The sequence below is a fragment of the Salminus brasiliensis genome, chromosome 9 (genome assembly GCF_030463535.1).
Source record: "Salminus brasiliensis chromosome 9, fSalBra1.hap2, whole genome shotgun sequence".
NCBI lineage: Eukaryota > Metazoa > Chordata > Actinopteri > Characiformes > Bryconidae > Salminus > Salminus brasiliensis.
In genome coordinates, this window is record NC_132886.1 from 8,236,727 (window position 1) to 8,255,972 (window position 19,246).

The 19,246-nt window shown below is 40.7% G+C and overlaps 1 protein-coding gene across 2 annotated transcripts in view; it reads left to right on the forward strand.

The window, feature by feature from the left end:
* Positions 1 to 2,725: 2,725 nt before the first annotated feature.
* Positions 2,726 to 19,246, forward strand: part of cacna1eb (calcium channel, voltage-dependent, R type, alpha 1E subunit b) — an 89,992-nt gene continuing 73,471 nt past the window's right edge. For both annotated transcript variants that reach the window (XM_072687279.1, XM_072687280.1), the window contains exons 1-3: positions 2,726 to 3,575; positions 9,990 to 10,096; positions 13,962 to 14,101. In XM_072687279.1, coding sequence (XP_072543380.1) covers positions 3,350 to 3,575; positions 9,990 to 10,096; positions 13,962 to 14,101 — 473 coding nt within the window. In that variant the 5' untranslated portion in view covers positions 2,726 to 3,349. The remainder of the gene's footprint in view (positions 3,576 to 9,989; positions 10,097 to 13,961; positions 14,102 to 19,246) is intronic.

A 19,246-nucleotide genomic window follows, 5' to 3' on the forward strand; every position in this document is an offset into this window, starting at 1 on the left:
TTAAATGAGTCAGAAGGGAGTCAGAAGGCCTTGCTGGCAAGTGCTGTGGGCATTATTTTAATCACATCCTCTTTGTTCCTCCTCTTTGATAAGTGATCTAGTGTCTAGCAACAGCATTTGTATAATAGCAGCTCTGACAACATGACAAAAAAGTGACACATTGTGTTAAGTATTGAATAATTCATGGTTGCAACATTTCCATTACATTTTGCATGGTATTTTGAGGTGGTGGTTCAGTCAAAAATCAAGTTTACATACATTCATTTTTCCCTGATCTCTAATCTAACCTATCAGCCTTTAGGTCAGCACTGGAGCTGTGAGGCTTGTAAGCCACCAATTAGCACTGTATAAATGGTGTGCCTTTATAATCACACACTTGCCACAAACAGTGTTGGGATGTAATGTAAAATCAAATATACTTGCATACAGGGTTTCTGACACTCTGTGACACTCTATGTTATCAGTTATCCCAAAGCCTGACTTTGGCCTGTACTTTGTTCATTTTACCACCTTTAAAATGAGCTGTCATATGTAGAATTCTAAAGACCCTAACTAAAGAATCCATCCATTTTACAGTGGAGTACCATGAGGTCTGCCATCTGGCCTGGAACTAAGGTGATGACTCCTATTAGTACACTTAAGACACAAAACTTTAGAAATGATTGAAGATCATTATTTACAAAGTGCCATTTTCAAAGGTAGAAATCTCCCAAAAACCACCTCTGCTAAACCACCAACACATTAATGCTATTTAAAATTACATTTAGAAACCTACATGTTTGTATATATATTATTGTATTGATAAAGTTGTTTCTAATACTATATTGTGGGAATACTGATAATGATTATTTAAACAATAATAATTATCATGATAATGAATAAAGAACCACATTTGAAACAACAGACATGACCTGGCTGATCAACTTTACCTAAGATTTACCTAAGAGTTCTGATTGACATTTTACACTACACTACTCATCAGTAGACAGTCTAGACAATTTAGTTCATCATGAAATTCAAGGGTTCTTTAATAGAAACAATGCTTCTATGTAGAACTATGAAAAAATAAATCTAAAATCATCTGTTAGAATATGTTAGATGATTAAAAAAATTTGGTTCTTCACAGTCAAAATATTATAAAATAAACTCATCCCATTATAACAGCTCCTCTTATCATATAGGAGCACTGTGTAGTTCTGTAATTCCAGACTGTAGTCCATCCATCGTTTCTCTGCATGCTTTATTATGCTCCTCTATGTTCTTCAATGCTCACGACCCCACAGGACCGACCACCACAGAGCAGGTGGGTCATTCTCTCAGCACTGCAGTGACACTGACTGACATGGTGGTGGTGAGTGTGGAAGTAGTTTGTGTATTTTGCTGGTGGTACGAGTGGATCAGACACAGCAGTGCTGCTGGAGTGTTTAAACACTGTGTCTGTCCACTCACTGTCCACTCTGTTAGACACTCCTACCTAGTTGGTCCACCTTGTAGATGTAAAATCAGAGACAGAAGCTCTGTATTTGTTGCTGCACAATTTGTGTTGGTCATTAAGATTTTTCAAACAATCACCTAAAGGAACTTAAATATGGCAATTTACTGTCATACATATTTTATGACATATTTTAGTACAATTTCTATTAGTTTGCACTTTAAATGTGTCATAATGTCTGTACACAATACACAATGTTATAAAATGCAAATTTTATTTGTATATTTTAATTCAATTAAGAACTAATTTACACACAAATATACAAAACATATCATTTGACTGGGGTACCAGAACCTCAGACCACTGTTCTAAATGGCTGCACTGTATTACGCCTCCATTAAAAGCAGTGCAAACTGAAACACTCCTTACTTCAGCATTAGGGAGGGGCCAAACTGCTGTGGAATATGTAGGTGGGAACATATGTAAATGTGTCTGCCTTGGTGACCTCACAGAAACAATCATTTCAGCAGAGCCTAGTCCTGTAGCTTGGTTCCCGTACATGAACTGGGGTGTGAGCGGTACATATTGAGACGATGTTGACATACAGACTCTGTCATATAAATAAAACCAGGCTTTACATGATATGGGCCCTTTAATGAATTGGAGATGCACAGAGACAAAAAAAAAAAACAAAACAACAAAACAACAACCTTTGATGATTTGAGGCATGTTGATTCGTTAACATCTTCCCATCAAAGGCTGATCTGCTTGCAGTTTGCCTTTTGGGCAGAGGCGCAGGAAAGGAGATAGGAACACGGCCAACAGGTTGCACCCACAGAGATGATATAACAACAAGCACAGGATGCATCATGCATCAGCCTGCCTGCATAATGCTCTTTCTAATTAGAAGAAGAGGAAGAAGAAGTCATGGATGTTTTTTTGTTTTTTTTTTCATCTGAGCTTCTAGTGCTTCTGAAGCCAGGCTGAGAAACTTCACCATGCAAAAAAAACAAAACAACCATAAAAGCCCAAAACAAAACAAAAACAAACCCAGAAGATCCTTTAATGTTTGTAAATGTGTAGAAACATCTCGCTCCAATTGGTACATGTGAAAAAAACGAGGTGTTTACTCCCATTGCACTCAATACAGTACTGAGGCTGGAGCTCAGAGTACACAGATTGCCATGGTAACTGATTTTCCTATGTCCCAATGTGCCTGGGGGAAATAAATGAATTGCTGAGCTGAAATCCGTGGGAGAAGGTAGTGGATGGATGGTGGTGGTGGTGTGGTGGTGTGGTGGTGGAGGGGGAAGGAGGAGGAGTGTTGAAGGATCTCTGAGCTGGTGATGATCGCGCCCACAAAGTGAGAGCAAACGCGCGCACAGGATTTCTCTCGCGCTGCTGCCTTTGTGCGCTCAGCTAGAAGACCCCCTTAGCTCGTCTTAGACCCCCTTAGCACGTTCAGGAGAGGATGGCGAGAACACAGCGCGTCCAGATGATGTACTGCTATGAGATTCAGCGAATTTAGTAGTAGGAGCTCAGCGAAACTGGGAGAAGAACCAGAGGAACCACGTTGGAGAGGCTGGGCTGTACGCGCGTCTGGTTCGAGTCGTTAGGTCCCAAAGCGAGGACTCGGATTCCCAAAGTCCAAGTGGACGGTGCGGTCGGAGATGCGCGTGCCACGTCGACGTTGTTTTTGGCACTGCTTCTCGGAGATCCATCAGCATCGACGAGGTGAACTTTCCTAAAAGAGAGAAAAGTTGATGGAATGTAAGCAGGAGGACTCAGAGCATCGTCTAGCCCAGCGAGCAGGTGCCCCTGGTATGGAGTGAAAGTGGGACGTTTTTGTTGTCGTTGCTCTGGTTGCTTTTTGCGTTCCCTGTTCCACCTCACCTCGCACCGTCTACGTCCGCAGACATGGCCCAGTCTGAAGGCGAGGCGCCTCGGGAGACGGGCGCGGAGGGCGACGGCGCCGAGGCGACCGCCGTGGAGTCGAAGCAAGCCAAGGCTCAGCGCGCGCGCACCATGGCCCTTTACAACCCCATCCCGGCCAGACACAACTGCCTCACCGTCAACAGGTCCCTGTTCATTTTCGCCGAGAACAACATCATCAGAAAGTACGCGAGGAGGATCATAGAATGGCCATATCCTTCCACCTTCACGTTTTACGCTGCGTTTTTTTACGCTGCGTTTTTTTACGCTCCGTTTTTTTCAGTGTGTGGGATGAGTCTGAGGGTGAGTCTTAAAGCTGGTGGCTCTGAGCCACGTTGGAGTGGGAACAGGTGTGAAGGTGAGGTGCGCAAATTAGCCTACATGTTGCCTGGAAGGGGGTTAGCTTGATGGGGCTGTGCGGCGTGCGTCAGCACCGTGGACAGCGCATTTGCATTTCACAAGGCGTCTAAAACAATGGGTTCTCAACTCTAGCTTTGGAAACCTGCTGTCATTCACAGTCAGGAGTAGTCCCAGCCTACAGAACAGCTAATCCAGTTTACCAGCCAATTGCCAGGCCCTTCCTGAGTTGGGTCAGGTGGTGTTGGGGGGGGTGGGGTTACATTAAACAGTGTAGAAGAGCGAGGGTCCGGGTTTGGACTGGCTTTTTTGTCTATTTGATCGTGAAAGAGGCAGAAATTGGGCACAAAATTGTCCATTTGGCCACAAAAGTTCATTGTAAAAAACCCAATGTGGTACTTCTGTCAAATGCCTCTATAGTGAATGTAAATAGGAAAAAAACATACTGGGGTTTTACTGTGTTGGATGTGTCAGTAGTTACACTGGAGCCTCAGTAGCTTGAGAATGTGTGAAGTTACCATGATTCATTGGATTAAAAGCCGCACTGCACCATTTGTAAACACATTTTCCTCAAGGTAGACTATGTGACGCCCACTTGTAGAAGACAATACATTGTCTATTGAGCTCCCTGAAACTGAGAGGTATGCCAAAATATGAGTATTTATAACTAAGGTGGCAAAAAATGTTCTACAACTTTAGGTTCTGCTTTATTGCTCAAGGTTTATAGATGTTAATGGTAAAATTCAACAAATATTTGAGTTAAGATTAAGACCTTTACATCAAGTGAAGGTCCTTTAGACTTTTAACAGGGTTCTTCACATTCAAACTTTGCCACATCTTGTTAAAACATAATATATATATATATATATATATATATATATATATATATATATATATATATATATAGGTTCTGCTTTATCTAAATAGTTCTCTAGATATTCTATAAATGCTCAAGGTTTATAGACATTAATGGTAAAGTGGGTTAAGATTAAGACCAAGGTTAGGAGGTTAATTAATTAAGAACCTGAACCTTTACATCAAGTGAAGGTCCTTTAGACTTTAGACTTTTAGGTTCGAAGGTTCTTCACATTCGAACTTTGCCACATCTTGTTAAAACATTATATATATATATATATATATATATATATATATATATATATATATATATATATATATATAAGCACAAATAACAACCCTATAAACAACCATGTTTGTGTATACATATATGTAAGAGTGCAGAGTTGGGATTAATATCAGGGTTAGTTGTGATTGAGGGGCACTCAATGTCCAGGGGCACCAAGAGAAATACATGATGGGGAATCTGTAAGTTCATGGCGATGAAGCATCATGACTTCAATGCTCTGTGAAACCAAAGGGTCTTAATATGACCACAAAATTAAACTCTTCGTGGTGCTACTAAAAGATCTTTAAGCCAAAGAAGAACCATTTTTGGTTCCAGAAACAACCTTTTCTGTTCAGAGATATGTATGAGAAGATCATTTTAAAGGTTTAAAAAAGTCCATGTAAGGGTTCATTGACATTTTAAAGGTTCTTCACATTCACACCTACAAAATGGTTCTTCCTGGAACCAAAAATGGTCCATCCATTGCATCGCTCAATAGTAGCGTCTTTATTTTTAAGAGGTTTTTGAGGAATGCCAGTTTAAGGTTAGAGGGAATGGGTGACTGTGAGTGTTAGGATTAAAGAAAGAAAGCTATGGTTAATGTAAAAGACGTTTAGTTGAATGACAGGCTGAGTCAAGCTGAACATCTACACAGCACCTAAAGTGGGCTGTCCAGCCTAACAGTAAGGATTCACTCCATTTGCTTCTATAGCCTCACAGAACCAAGAACCACTCTAACCACCTTTATGTTTATGAGTGAAGGATGCTCATCTGTCTGTTGGGGAAACCGATAGTTATACTGTGCCTTTACTGGCAGACCAGCTTTCAGGACTGCAATCTCAGAGGTTTCAGACGACAGTGATGGATCGATGAATCCACTAAACCATAATGTTTATATGTCTACCATGCTGTCTACCACTAATCTAAGAGCAAGTGTTGGTTGTCTGGGTGACCGTGGCTCTATTTTGGTCCACAGTTGGTTGGGAATAAAGAAAAAACTGTCAGATATTTAGGACTTCAGTCTTGCTTGTTGGAACCAATGATATAATAATAATAATACGGTTCTTCAAATGGTTCTTTGAGTGATGCCATAGAAGAACCTGTGGGGAAACTGATAGGGGTTAGACTGAGCTTATAGTCCTAATCAGGACTTCTTTCACTGGCAGACCAGTTTTGTTTATATGTGTTGCATTCTGTCTACTGCTAAGCTAAGAGCAAGTGTTGGGTTTTATGGGTGAACGTGGCTCTGTTTTGGTCCATAATGTTTGTAAATAGGAAAAAAAATTCTGTCACTGTTATATCTGATATCTGTCTGATTTTCAGTATCTGATATCTGTCGGAGCATCAGTAGCTTGGGGATGGAGGAAGTTAGGCTGTGTTTCAATGGATTAAAAGCCGCACTGCGCCATTTGTAAACACTTTTTGTGTATGGTAGCCCATGTGACGCCCACTGACTCAGAGAAGACAATACTCCTAATCTGGGAGATATGACAAAATATGAAAGCACTTACAGGCAGTAAATGTGACGAGCCTAAAACTGGTGCTACATAGTCAGAGATTGGTGTTGATCTTTAGTGACCAACAATATGGCTCTTAATGGAGTCAAAGATTCACTCTGACCTTTGTAGACCCAAAAGAACTTTCAAAGGAACCCCAGTTTCACTTAGCTCACAGCTCTTGTGAGCTCTTGTGCATTTTGGTGAACTCAGTCCTGCTTGTTGGAGTAAACATGCTGGGGAAACAGATAGTTGGACTGAACTGAAAGTCCTAATGACGGTTGTTCTAAACTGACAGTCCGGCCTCCTCAGAGACCTCCATGCAACAGCAGTGGCTCCACTAATAATGATGTAAACAGAATGTTTATCTGTTTACGGTTTACTGTGACTCTGTTTTGACACCTTCTGAGTAAGACTTTCTGTGATAGCAGCAAGAAGATGGGCTGTTGACCCAAGATCCAAGATGTTTTTGTAGCTAAAATCCATGTGAAATATAAAGACATATCAGCCTAGATCAGCATGTTAATGTGTGGAAGTTGTACTGTGCAAGTACCGAGCCACACGTTTCATTTATTCATCCATTATGTGGAGGATCCAATGAAAGTTCCTTTAGGTGATCAACATGGTTGTTCTATAGCATCACTCTAAAGAACTATAGGATCTATGGGATCTACATATTATTCAGCAAGTGAACAGTCACCTCTTGAAGGTGATGTGTTGAAGCAGGAAGAATGAGCAAGCGTAAGACTCACTGAGAAACTGTGATGTTCTAGAAGACTGGGTCAGAACATCTCCAAAACATCAGGCAGGTCTTGTGGGATGTTCCTGGTATGTAGGTACAGTGGTCTGTACCTACCAAAATTGCTCCAAGGTCTGACAACCAATGACAGGGTCCTGGGCACCCATGATCCACAATGATCCGCATGAAGAGCAAAGGCTGGCCCGTCTGGTCAGATCCCAGTCATTTTTGTAGCACAAATAGCCATACAAGTTAAGGCCAGCTATGATGGAAAGGTGTGAGGACAAATAATGCATCACAGCTTGTCCTGGCATTCATGTGGATGTTCATTTGACATCGTAACGAATGGCTTTGTGGGCGAGCGGTGGATAGCTACTTGCCCCAGTCTTCCATAGAGAAGTGCAGTATAATGGAGACCATTTATTGGGCAGGGGAGCACCCATGCTCCATTCATCGCAATCTAGGATAGTTAGCAGCGGGTGGGACATACATGCTACAACCTAGAGCTAACCGCCATCTGTGTATGTGTACCTGTTCATCTCAATTCTCCCTCTCTATGTAATCTCCAGTGCACATGCACTGAACCCAAGTGACCCAAGTAGATCTCTTTATGGCAGCAGTGCTGTTTCAGCAGGATAATGTACCCTGACACACTGCAAAAGTTGTCCAAGCTACTGTAGGTTGGAGATTATACAAATGGCTAGTTTATGCTGGATCTTTGGCGTAGAGGCTTTGGTGTAGAGTGGTGTTCATGCCTGGGGAACCAAACCTCAGTCAGCTACAGGAAAGATGGTGCTGCACCGACCACATAATTTTAAAACAGTCTACTGCTGCTGTATTTAAACAAATGGATGCTATAGATAGGGACATTAAGGACTTCGAGGAGAAATCTGAAACCAATCGTTTGTTCTTTAGACTACACTCTTGAAAATATAGGCATTTCAAATGTATTTCTGCCATAGAAGGCCATAAAAGAAACAATTTAGGTTCCATAAAGGAAATATGGGCATCTGGGTCTTTTAAAAGTATGCTTTTGTTTAAAGCATCTGTATTTGTATGGGTGTAGCTCCAAAGAAATCAGCAACTCTCAACTAGAAATGGCAAATTACATTTAGGGCATTTAAACTCTTTTATTGCCCATTTAAATAGTTTTAAACAGTTTGATTAGGTCCTTAGACATTCTCCCAATACTGTAGTTAAATCCAGACTGTGCAGGATTATTCAGGGAAGAACAACCGTTATGATGAGTAATTCAATCCAGAACTAGGCTTAATGTTTTCTTGGAAACTGCCTGTAATGTATAATTAGATGGATTTTCCCAGATAATCATTTTTACACACTACTTAGTAGTGATTTATTAGATTAAACTCAACATTCATGAGATATGCATATTAGAACCGGATGGTCTACAGTCCGACTGCCCTGTTGTGGGCTGGCTATGACAACATCTCAGCATGATCTTTGTGAGGGTTCGTTAAACAGCGGTGGCTCTGTTTCACTGTTGGTTGCTGTGTGCCCTTGTCCTTTTTTTCATCCATCAATCACTCCTGTCCTTCATGTGCTTTTTGATCACTGTGCCACAAATGATCAAAAAAGGGGCAGAATGTGATGCTGACCGTGGTGGCCTTCAGCGCTTCAATGAGGTGTTTGTTTATGGCCTTTATGAAGGCCTTTTACATAAATCTGATTGGTGATGGAGTAAAGAATGAACTGCATGTGGGAAGTTCTCTTCAAACTGAGCTATTTATAGCAGCTCGTTGTTGTGTGGACGCCGTCCTCTCAGCGTGAATCATTCAAAATCCCACAGCCTCATCATGGCGGCCGTTGTGGGATCATGACACCATTTATGGTGGTGGCAAGAAATTAATAATGGAGGGGAGAATTACTCAGTCTCAGGCACACGCACTCCATACTCGAGTAATCATCCGTCTTCCAGAGGACTTTTAGCAATGTGATCATCTCATTTGGGATTCAGAATAGGATGAATTGACCACTCTTACCAAAACCAGGTCTATTTCGTACCAAAGACATTGGTTCTTTGTCTTGTAACGGTAGTCGAACCCTATATCAAACTATATAGTGTCTCTATAGCCTTTGAATGGTTCGCTGAGTTGTCAAGGTTCTATATGAACTATTAAAGAGCTCCCTTTATTTAAACATCGTGAAGTGCTGCTACCACAGTGATGTAGGTATGATGGTCTATTGTTTTAACCACAGAGAAGCTTTTATCTACAGCATAAGGCCTGGAAGCTGCATTAGATTATTGTACTACCGCCGCCTACACAGAAAGGCCACTGCGCAAATGGTTTTATGAAGACCCATCACAAGCTGCTGGTTGTTGGACATCGTTTAAAGTCAGAATCATTAGTGTGGATTTCGCTGTGACACTGTGATATCAATAACTGACCGTTTGCTGCAGCAGTGCCAATGTTGTTGTAGGAATTTCAGTGAATGACTTCTCCACTATCACTCTTAGCAAAAAAGGGTTTTATTTAGTCCCATAAAGAGGGTCCACTTTTTAATTTGGGGCGATTCATCAGAAGGTTCCTTTCCCATCAAAGACAATAACCATGCAACCATGGAGAGACCCATTTAATCAAATGGATATTTAGGTTGTCGTTGATGGAAAATGGCAGATACATTTCCTTCACCTGATTTGATATAAGGAAATCTGAATTACTTTGGTTTACCCTGATGTTGCGGCAACAAGATTTTCTGTGTTACCCAAACGAGCAATTTTGTGTGGCTGGTTGATTAAGCTGGTTGATTGAGCTTTTGCACATGGAGTATTAAGCTTCTCAGTCTTGCACACCAGGGGCTTTGAACAGCGCACCCACATGTAGCTCTTGGCTAAATCATTGCCCTCATCTTTGGGAACAGAGTTGTGTGTTGACCTTAACTGTGCTCTCACTCCATTTGAATACATGATCCTGGCCACCATCATTGCCAACTGCATCGTGCTGGCTCTGGAGCAGCATCTTCCTGGAGAGGACAAGACGCCCATGTCTAAAAGACTGGTGAGATTGTTTTTACTAATCACACCATTGATTAAAGCTGCATGATATGGACAGAATATTATTATTGAGAATGTATTAATACATACTGATAATACTCTGATTGTGATTGTTTGGGTTGTATTATGAATGTATTACTGAATCGGAAAGATCACATGGTTAAAGAATGACCTGAATTATTTTGAATTATTGACTTTTTAAATTACTTAAATTCTTGACTCATTAAAGCATCACCAGAAACAGGTAAAAACATACATTATAGTGAAAATAATGAACAATTTATATTAACCGTGCTACATTGCTGTAACTCTTATCCAGATTGAATCACTTGAATCATGCTACAGGTGAATGTAAAGTTAGGAGTCTAACCCTAACCCTAGCCCTATTGACTCTTATTGTTGGAGTATGATATACTTGGAGTATACTATACCTGGACAGGTAAACTCTACACCAACCAGCTGAACATATCTCAACAAAACAATGCATTGTGTATCTTAATAAATTGTCTACAGCATAAGACATCAACAGCTCCACTAGAATGTTAATTTCAGAACCCAGACAGATTCAGTGAGAGAAAGAGCCATCAATTTAAAGGTTCTTTAAGGTTCATTAATTTTTTTTAACCAAAAAAATGGTTCTTCCACTGCAAATGGAAATACGCTTTTAGTTCAGTTATTTTATTACAACATCAAAGAAGAAACACTTTGTGTTCCGCAAAGAACCATGTTTAAAAATAAGATGGAGGAAACTTTTAAAGATTTTTACATAACGTAAAATTTCTGGACCGATTTAAGAATTCTGCCAAGAATATTTGCATCATGTAGACGCTCTTGAAACTGTAAAAAGGTTCTTTACATTCACTTATCTCACTCGTTTATGAAAAGGGCTCTTAACAGAACTCCTGGATAATCCACTAAAACACTCATTTGAGAATAATAAAGTAATTATAAGATAAAGTAATTATCTATAACCAAAGCTCATATAGTTAAATTCCTCAAGCTACGGACCAAACACTTCTTCCTTTGACTGGGAAAAGAATTACTGGCTCTGTTCAAATTGAGGGACTGATTGAAACAGGTAGAATTGATTGGCTCTATTTATTGAAAGGTCAGACTTTCACCATCAGGTGTTGTGACCTATCTCAGTCATTTTTCAATCAGTGAACTCCAGTCAGTCTCCTTTCTCTACAATAACACAGGCCTGTCATAATGGTAGTAGATATTTAATGATATTTTAAACCATTGATTTTTTGTCATTTTATTATTCAAATGCTTAAATACGATCACCACTGACAAATAAATCACAAAAAATTAAAGATTAATCAGATTATCTTGATTATCTGATATTTGATAAAACGTGCCTCAGCGGTTTGCTAGTACTGTATGGGCATTTACCGTAGATGTTGAATATGGAAGTGCAACGTGCTTCGCTATGTGTGATATTAATATCAAGACTGAAGTATGGGATATCCTCAAACTATATAAAAGCTCTATACTAATTCAGGGTTCTGCCTAGAATATTTACATCATGTGAAGGTTCTTCATACCTTAAAGGGGCTTAGGGCCCTGACGCTGAGCCTGTGTCCAGAGGATCGCCATCAGCAGGCAAAGCCAGAGAGAGCACAATTGCCCATGCTTTCTCTGTGTGGGTAGATGGTGCTCTCTCCCATCATCATTCCCATTGTAATGCTGTTCACAGGCGTCTATTGGCTAATGTATCAGAGCTGGGGATCTAGCACTTTCCTCCTGAATCAGTGGCAGTTTGAAAAAAGGCAATGGCCGACTGTATGTGTATCAGAAGAGGCATGTGCTTGTCCTCACCCTTAAAAGGGTTCCTTGCGCTCACACATAATAAAATGGTTCCTTTTTGGCACCTCTTTGGAACCCTTTTTTCTCATATTTGTTTTATGATAGTGAACTCGAAAAACAATGCCATAGAAGAACCACTTTTGGTTCTATGAAGAACCATCTATGTAATAGAGATGTGACCTCTAAATTGATAAAGAACCTTTGAATCAAGAGAAAGTTGTTTGGGTCTTTTTAAGGTTCTCTATGACAAACATGGTTCTTTAAGGAGCCAAAAGAGGTTCTTCTATGGCATTGCTCAAAGAACCATTTGTAGTACCTTTACTTTTGAAAGAGCAGAACTGTGAAGCTAGGACAGCCATAGAAGTGATGCCATAGAAGAACCACTTTTGTTTCCCTACTGAACCATGTTCTCTAAAGGTTCTCTAATTATATATATTATATATAGTCACACTAGTGAATGATTAATGATTAATGATTGATCAGATTCATGCTCTTTGTTTAAAACTGAAGCTTTGCTAGGTCCTTAAGTATCTCTTCAGTACTGTATGGACATTTCGATGTTTATGTGGAAGTTCACTGTGCTTGGGTACATGTGATATTAATATCAACAGACTTTATGGTGCATCACCGTTAGTCACTGGTTCGGTGTCAAAGGGTCAGTGCTTCTATAAGAGCTTATGGTCTGAATGCCCAGGTGGGATAAGAGTGAACTCCTCAGTCATGATCATCTTCCCATAAACAAAAGTGGATATGCTTCCTCTTATTGAACGATCACACGTCATATTTGTGACGCCTACACTTCTGAGTGTGATTCATGCGCAGCTATTGAAAATGTATGCATGTACTGTACATCAGATGAGGAGAAACGTTGCATCGTATTTAGGGATTGTTGAGCAGCACTGTCTAGGAACTTTGGAAATTAGTTATGTCAGAGGAATAGTGTTATTGGAATAGTGTGGTGTGTCTTCCCAGCCAGGGAATCGAAACCACAAGGAGGGCGGTGTAGTTGTCCTCTAAGCTACACCAACTGTGGTGTAATCATTTAAACAGCATAGATTAAAATGTTATAAATTACATGGTTTATTCATAATTTATTTAATGTTTAAACTATTTGTGAACAACAGTACAACACAGATTCAAATTGTAAACTGTAATTATGTATGTATTGTCATTTCTTGTCATAAAATTATAATTATTAGCCATTATAACAATAAGATTAAAATTTCATGTGTCATTATGAATTTTAATTTTATTAAATTAATTATTTTATTATTTATATTTTTTTATAATATCATTTTTTTAAGCAAATTCTTTAATTAGCATGTTTGGTGAAAATGTTCAAGGTCAGGCAAATTAAGGAAGCATGAATTCATTTGCATGGTGTTTTTTTTCCTTACATTTATTGTTAGCCATTTTTTCTAGTAATATAGCAATGCATGTCCACCCATGGCCACCCAGCCCGAAAATGGCCACCCAGCCTGACCTGCTGGAAGATTGCCCACTGAGGTCCCCTCTACCTGCGTCAAACCAGCTGCCACCTACCAGTCCGGCCAGCGGGCCCCCCCACCAGCCACCACCCATGGCGGACCGGCTCACCCGCCTGCCGCTGCTGCCTGTTTGGTGGCCGTGTTGAAACCTAGATGGACTTGTGGCTGTCTGCCACTATTATCACCACTATTAACTTTCTGTTGTATCTGGTTTAGTAATTTTTATCATTAATGTTTAAATAGTTCTGACCAGAGGAGGACGGGCCGGGTCCCCCTTGTGAGTCTTGGTTCCTCCCAAGGTTTCTTCCTCCAGCTCTGAGGGAGGTTCTCCTTGCCACTGTCGCCGTTTGGCTTGCTCACGGGGGGTCTTTGATTCTTCATGTTTTCTTCTTTCTTCTCTGTCTCTGTCCTTTATTAAGTACTAATTATGTAAAGCTGCTTTGTGACGACAGCAGTTGTAAAAAGCTATACAAATAAATCTGACTTGACTTGACTTGACATGTCTGAAGAAAAGTAGATGTTTCTGCATTGCTTCTCATTTATGTATTGTTATTTATTATCTACATCCAACAGGAGAAAACAGAACCCTACTTCATTGGAATCTTCTGTTTTGAAGCCGGCATCAAGCTGGTGGCCCTTGGCTTTGTTTTCCATAAGGGCTCCTACCTAAGGAACGGCTGGAACGTCATGGATTTCATCGTTGTGCTGAGTGGGTAAGTGATATTTGGCTCATGTTTACATGGATTCCAACCAGTTCTTATCAGAAAACAGCTCATTCCTTTTGGATGTTGGATTTATACTACTGTTGAAAAGTTTGAGATCAATATTTTCGACAACATAAAAATTGTTCATTTAAAAATGACTTTTTTAGCTTTTTTGCTAAACAAACACCAAGAACAAAGCAGTAATAAACCAACATCAGAAGTATTTGTATTTGAAAACTGATCAAATCTAATGGCAGATTGCCTCTTAAACACTATTGGAAATTGGTATGCTTGCTCCTGGGCTCCCCCTACAGTCAGGAAGTGTAATCTGCACTGTACGCCACCACTAAGAGACACGTTTTTCAGGATGAGCTGAGAGATACAGAATCATCACTGAAAGGTAAAGAAGTATGTGGACTGAGGCAGTAGAGGAATATCACAGGACTTTACACTAATATTTACTTTACGCAAACAACATTCGGCTCGCTTCTCCAAAGTTACATAGTGCAGTTATCAGTGTGCTAAACCTAGAGTAGCATTAACAGCGATGCTATTTTCCATTTTACTAATCAGTGGAGCATTACAAGGATTTTGAAGCTGTTGTTTCAAGGTGAAAATGCTACATAGTGCTGTTTTATGGTTCCTCAGAGGGTTCTTCGAGCAATACCATAGAAATTAAACATATTGGGACCCCATAGAATCCTTTCTGAGATTCATCAGTGTGAAGAACCTTTTAAAGGCTTGAAGAATCTTCAGATAATGTAATGTAATGTGTCAGTGTACATTCATTTAAGGGTTTGTTATTCTGTATCTAATATGCTTCTTTCTTCTACCTTGATAAAGACCAACATTGTTACACTATGGGCCAGTTTCCCAGATCCAGATTAAGCTTAATGGCAAACACAAAAAGCTTTTAAGTGGTAAATAATTACTGACATTACGATTAGTCCTGGACTAGGCTTAATCCGTGTCCATGAAACCCAGCCTATATGTCCAATAGTTTGTAGACAGCAGCTCATCCAACATTTCTTCTGAAATAAGTTTGCTTTCTTTCTTTTTGCTACAGTAAACAGCTTTCTGCTACATTGGTTTTATATGAAGTTAGGGGTTCTTTCTAGAACCTTATCATTATGTGGAGGTTCTTTCAGCTTTAAAACTGTTCTTCACACTTGCACATGCCCTTTATAGAAAATTATTTATATAACCATCCACCGAAAGGTTTTTATAGGTAGTTAAAGGTGGTTCTTCTCCAGCATTACTCCAACCCTGGTCCAGGAGGATACCCTACACCCTGCCCATTTTAGGTGCTTACTCTGCTCCTAAAACAGCTGGCCCAGCTAAACAGCTAATGAACATGGCTTTTCTGAGTGGAAGGTGGTGCATTCGAGCAGGAAACCAATAGAATGTGCAGGGTGGGTGGTCCTCAGGGACTAGGGTTGGGAACCACTGCTAAACTAGCCTTTTTAGCACATCTGGAGAGTAACTAAAGACAAAACATGGTACATTGATTACTCAAGTACCAAATCTTACAGTATAAAATAACACAGAATCCTTGATATATCTAAAACGCCCTTTGTTGTGCAGATCCAGATTTTTGAATGGTAGAAACTTCTGTTACCTCATTTTCATGGTTGGCTCAGCAAAGTTTTGCAAAGATTTTGGCAGTAACTGTGTTGATATAGTAGATTTTATTCATATTAAAATGATGGCTCCAGGGAATGAAGTGAATTTGCAGAAAGGAGTTTTGGATTGGAGATGAGTTTCTGAAGTCTTGTCACTGGAACCGTGCCGAGTAAATATTCCTCCGCTCATAGAGAGATTTCTTCCTGCGCTCATAACTGCAAGCTTGGCTGTAAAGAAGCGCTCAGCATTTTGACTTCACCACCTCACCCCAACACCCACAGAGCCCTGCCCTCCCTTCCTCGCTTATTCGATCTGCTTATATAAAAGCGACATCATCAGAGAGCTCTGTTGGTATCCATGCGACAGACCAAACTGCTGTAGCTCTGAATAAGGCTGGATCATTACCAGAGGGGTTCTTGGATAACGTAGCCACGTCTTTATCTCTGTCTGATCAAGGTTTCTGAAAGCAGTTGTACCTGTGCTTCATGCTGAGGGAGAGCTAGTGGTGCTTCCAGGAGTTTCAGGAGCTTTACGTGTTTTGAATGGAAGGTCTGCCTCTGTGGCTTATGATCTCCCTCTGGTTTCCTTTCCAGAAGTTTCCTCTTACTGTCCTTCCCATAACCCCTTACCTCACTAATTAGCATCTGGAAGCCAACAGCACTGTCACCGGGTTGGTCTTTTTCAGTGGGGGCGTTTTTTAAGGGTTGTTACTGTATTCAGAGCTGACAGCTGCACTGATTTCTGACTGGGGGGATTTCTGACTTTAAGCAGCTGGAGGGTTCTCGTTATTCTGGATTTTCCTCTCCCCAGTCACAATTGCCAGCAGCATCCTCATCCTCACTTTATCTCTTTCTCTCACTGTGCACAGGTGTGCAGGTTGGTTGGAAAAAGTAATGCAACCTGCTACACATAGTTAAAACTTTCAGAAAGTCTTCAGTTTGTTCAGGTTCTTGGCACCTGCTCATCCAGGGTTTCTGTTCAAATCTAGGATATTAATTGGTCCCCCAGACTCTACTCTTTTGGGAGGACTGCACTAGATGTTGGAAATTTGCTGTGAAGAGTGGGATGAGCAGGTATTAATGAAGTCAGGGATGAAGTTCTGAACCACAATCTCTACATTAACTTATCCCAAAGTTACCAGATGGAGGTTTCTAACTCCACTGAACATAGGTCCACCTCTCCACAGACCAATTCTCATGTGTTAGACAATGGTTGTCTTTTGGAGATTTAGAGATATGCAACTAAACACTTGTATGTACAGTATGTGCACCTTAAAGATGATGTCTTCGCTGATTAGAAGGGATGTCTGAATACTTTTGGACATATACCAATCCTCCACTAGAATGTTTCAAAGAGTTTTTGAGCACACCAGCCATCACGGTTTTGACTGAACCTTCCCATTTTCTGATCATTCAGAATTGGGTATGTCTTGAAGAATTTTGTACATGTATTGTCTTAGGGAGGGTCTTTGTGGATGCCCCTTCTAATTGCACCTATGGCTGCCAAGAGAATAGAACTCTCAGCAACAGATCAAAATGAACCTATTAGCACCATGCCTAAGGCCAGACGTGGGCTAGAGGGGTATAAAGCCCCCCAGCAGCAGCATTGAGCTGTGGAACTGTGTTCTCTGGAATGATGGTTGGTGCTCCATCCAATACTTTTGGGATGAGTTGGGGAGTTGAGGATGATAAGGTGGGGTGGTGATCATCCAACATCCTGACCTCACTAACACTCTTGTCACCGAATGCAATCAAATCCTCACAGCAATGCTCCTCCAAAACCTAGTAGAATGACTTCTTCCCTGGACAGTCACTGGACATCCCTCAGTGACATTAAACACACTATTGTGGTTTGATTTTACTTTACTGAAGTATACTTCTGTCATGATGAATTATGGGGGATTTATACACAACCTACTGCAAGACCACAGTTAGCTAACATTATCCAGCTCAGGAGGATCTGTGAGGCACAGTGTGAGCATGCATATGCACAGTAATGTCTCACCCAGAGGCGCCGGTGCCTAGTTACGGTATCTAAGCTAGAAAACACATTAAGGTTTTCAGTTCATCACTCAGCTTAATGAAGAGACTTTCATATCCATGGCCCTTCAGTTTCAGTGTTAATTCAATACTATACTGTCAACATTTCATTTACAATGGTAGTAATGGCTTTTGTAGTGAGTGTACAGCATATATCTGTCTGTCTCGTTGTCTGCAGACTTGCATAACGTATAACCTGTTCATTCAGTGTTCGTTTCCTAATTAAAAAAAAGGGTTTATCCTGTCTTTACTGTCCAGGGAAGAAACATTCTGCTAGGTTTAGGAGCACTGCTATGAGGATGCTGTAAGGTCAGGATGTTGGATGATCACACCCCACCCCATCATCCCCAACTCCCCAACTCATCCCAAGCATCAAGAATTGGCTGGAGCACCATCATCAGTCCAGAGAGCACAGTTCTTCCACTGCTCCACAGCTCAATGCTGGGGGGCTTTGTACCCCTCTAGCAAAAGCCTGGCAAAAGGCAGCATGATGCCAATAGGTTCATGTTCATGTGCTCCAGAGAGTCCTATACTATTGCCAATACATTTCTACATTAGGAGTGGTGTCCGCAAACATTTGGACATATAGTGTATTTGAATGTCGTATTAAATGTTCTGTATATTTTATTAGAGCTTAAATTCCTCATTTAATCGAGGCCTCAAGTAGGAGAGAGTGACAGCTGGCATTGGCAGGGCAGGCCGAGGGAACTCTCCACATATGGGGCCATCACACTCTTGGTGGAGGTGTGGAGGTGGGTGACATCAAGGAATCACTGAAACAGCAGGGAAGCGTACATTTAAAGCCCAGTCTGGAATCGATTTTTGCACTGGGCTTCACATGGTTTACTGGATTCCTGGTTCCGTGGTTGCTGGATGTGTAATGGAAGTGATGGCATGTTCACCGTTTTTATCAAACAGATGTCTGCATGGTCATTACCAAACCTACGAGTTGAATTCGAGCTCCTTTTTATTCACAGTAGGCTCATTTTATGCATATTTGAAGACGAGTAGGTTTTTGAAGGCCCATTTTAATGTAATTCAGCTTGCAAAGTGCTGGGGGTTAGCCAGTGCTGATAAAAAAATGAGAGGCTTTCCAATTCTGCCTTCCAAACAGAATTTTGGCAAAGGTCTTGTTATGTCAGACGTGCAGCAGATGAGATGGAGCGAAACTCAGCCAAGACCTTGACTGTAAGTCTGAAGCCACTCTGTTCATATAATGCAGTTTGGAAGTGTCGAGGCAGGCAAGCTGCTTAAATGACACATACGTGATGTTTCATTCTCAGTTTATTCTTTTTTAAAAGTTACTTTTATAGGATCTCTTAGATACAGAAGGGAGAGTTTGTTGAGCACTTGACTATAAGCCAAAATGATTTGATGGGTTTCATTTGTTTTAGAAATTGCTTTGCAGTAGGTTTGAGAAGGTGTTGGCCAAAAATTCTTTACCAGCATTACACGGCGAGGATGTATACATAAAAGACACAGTAAGGGAAAG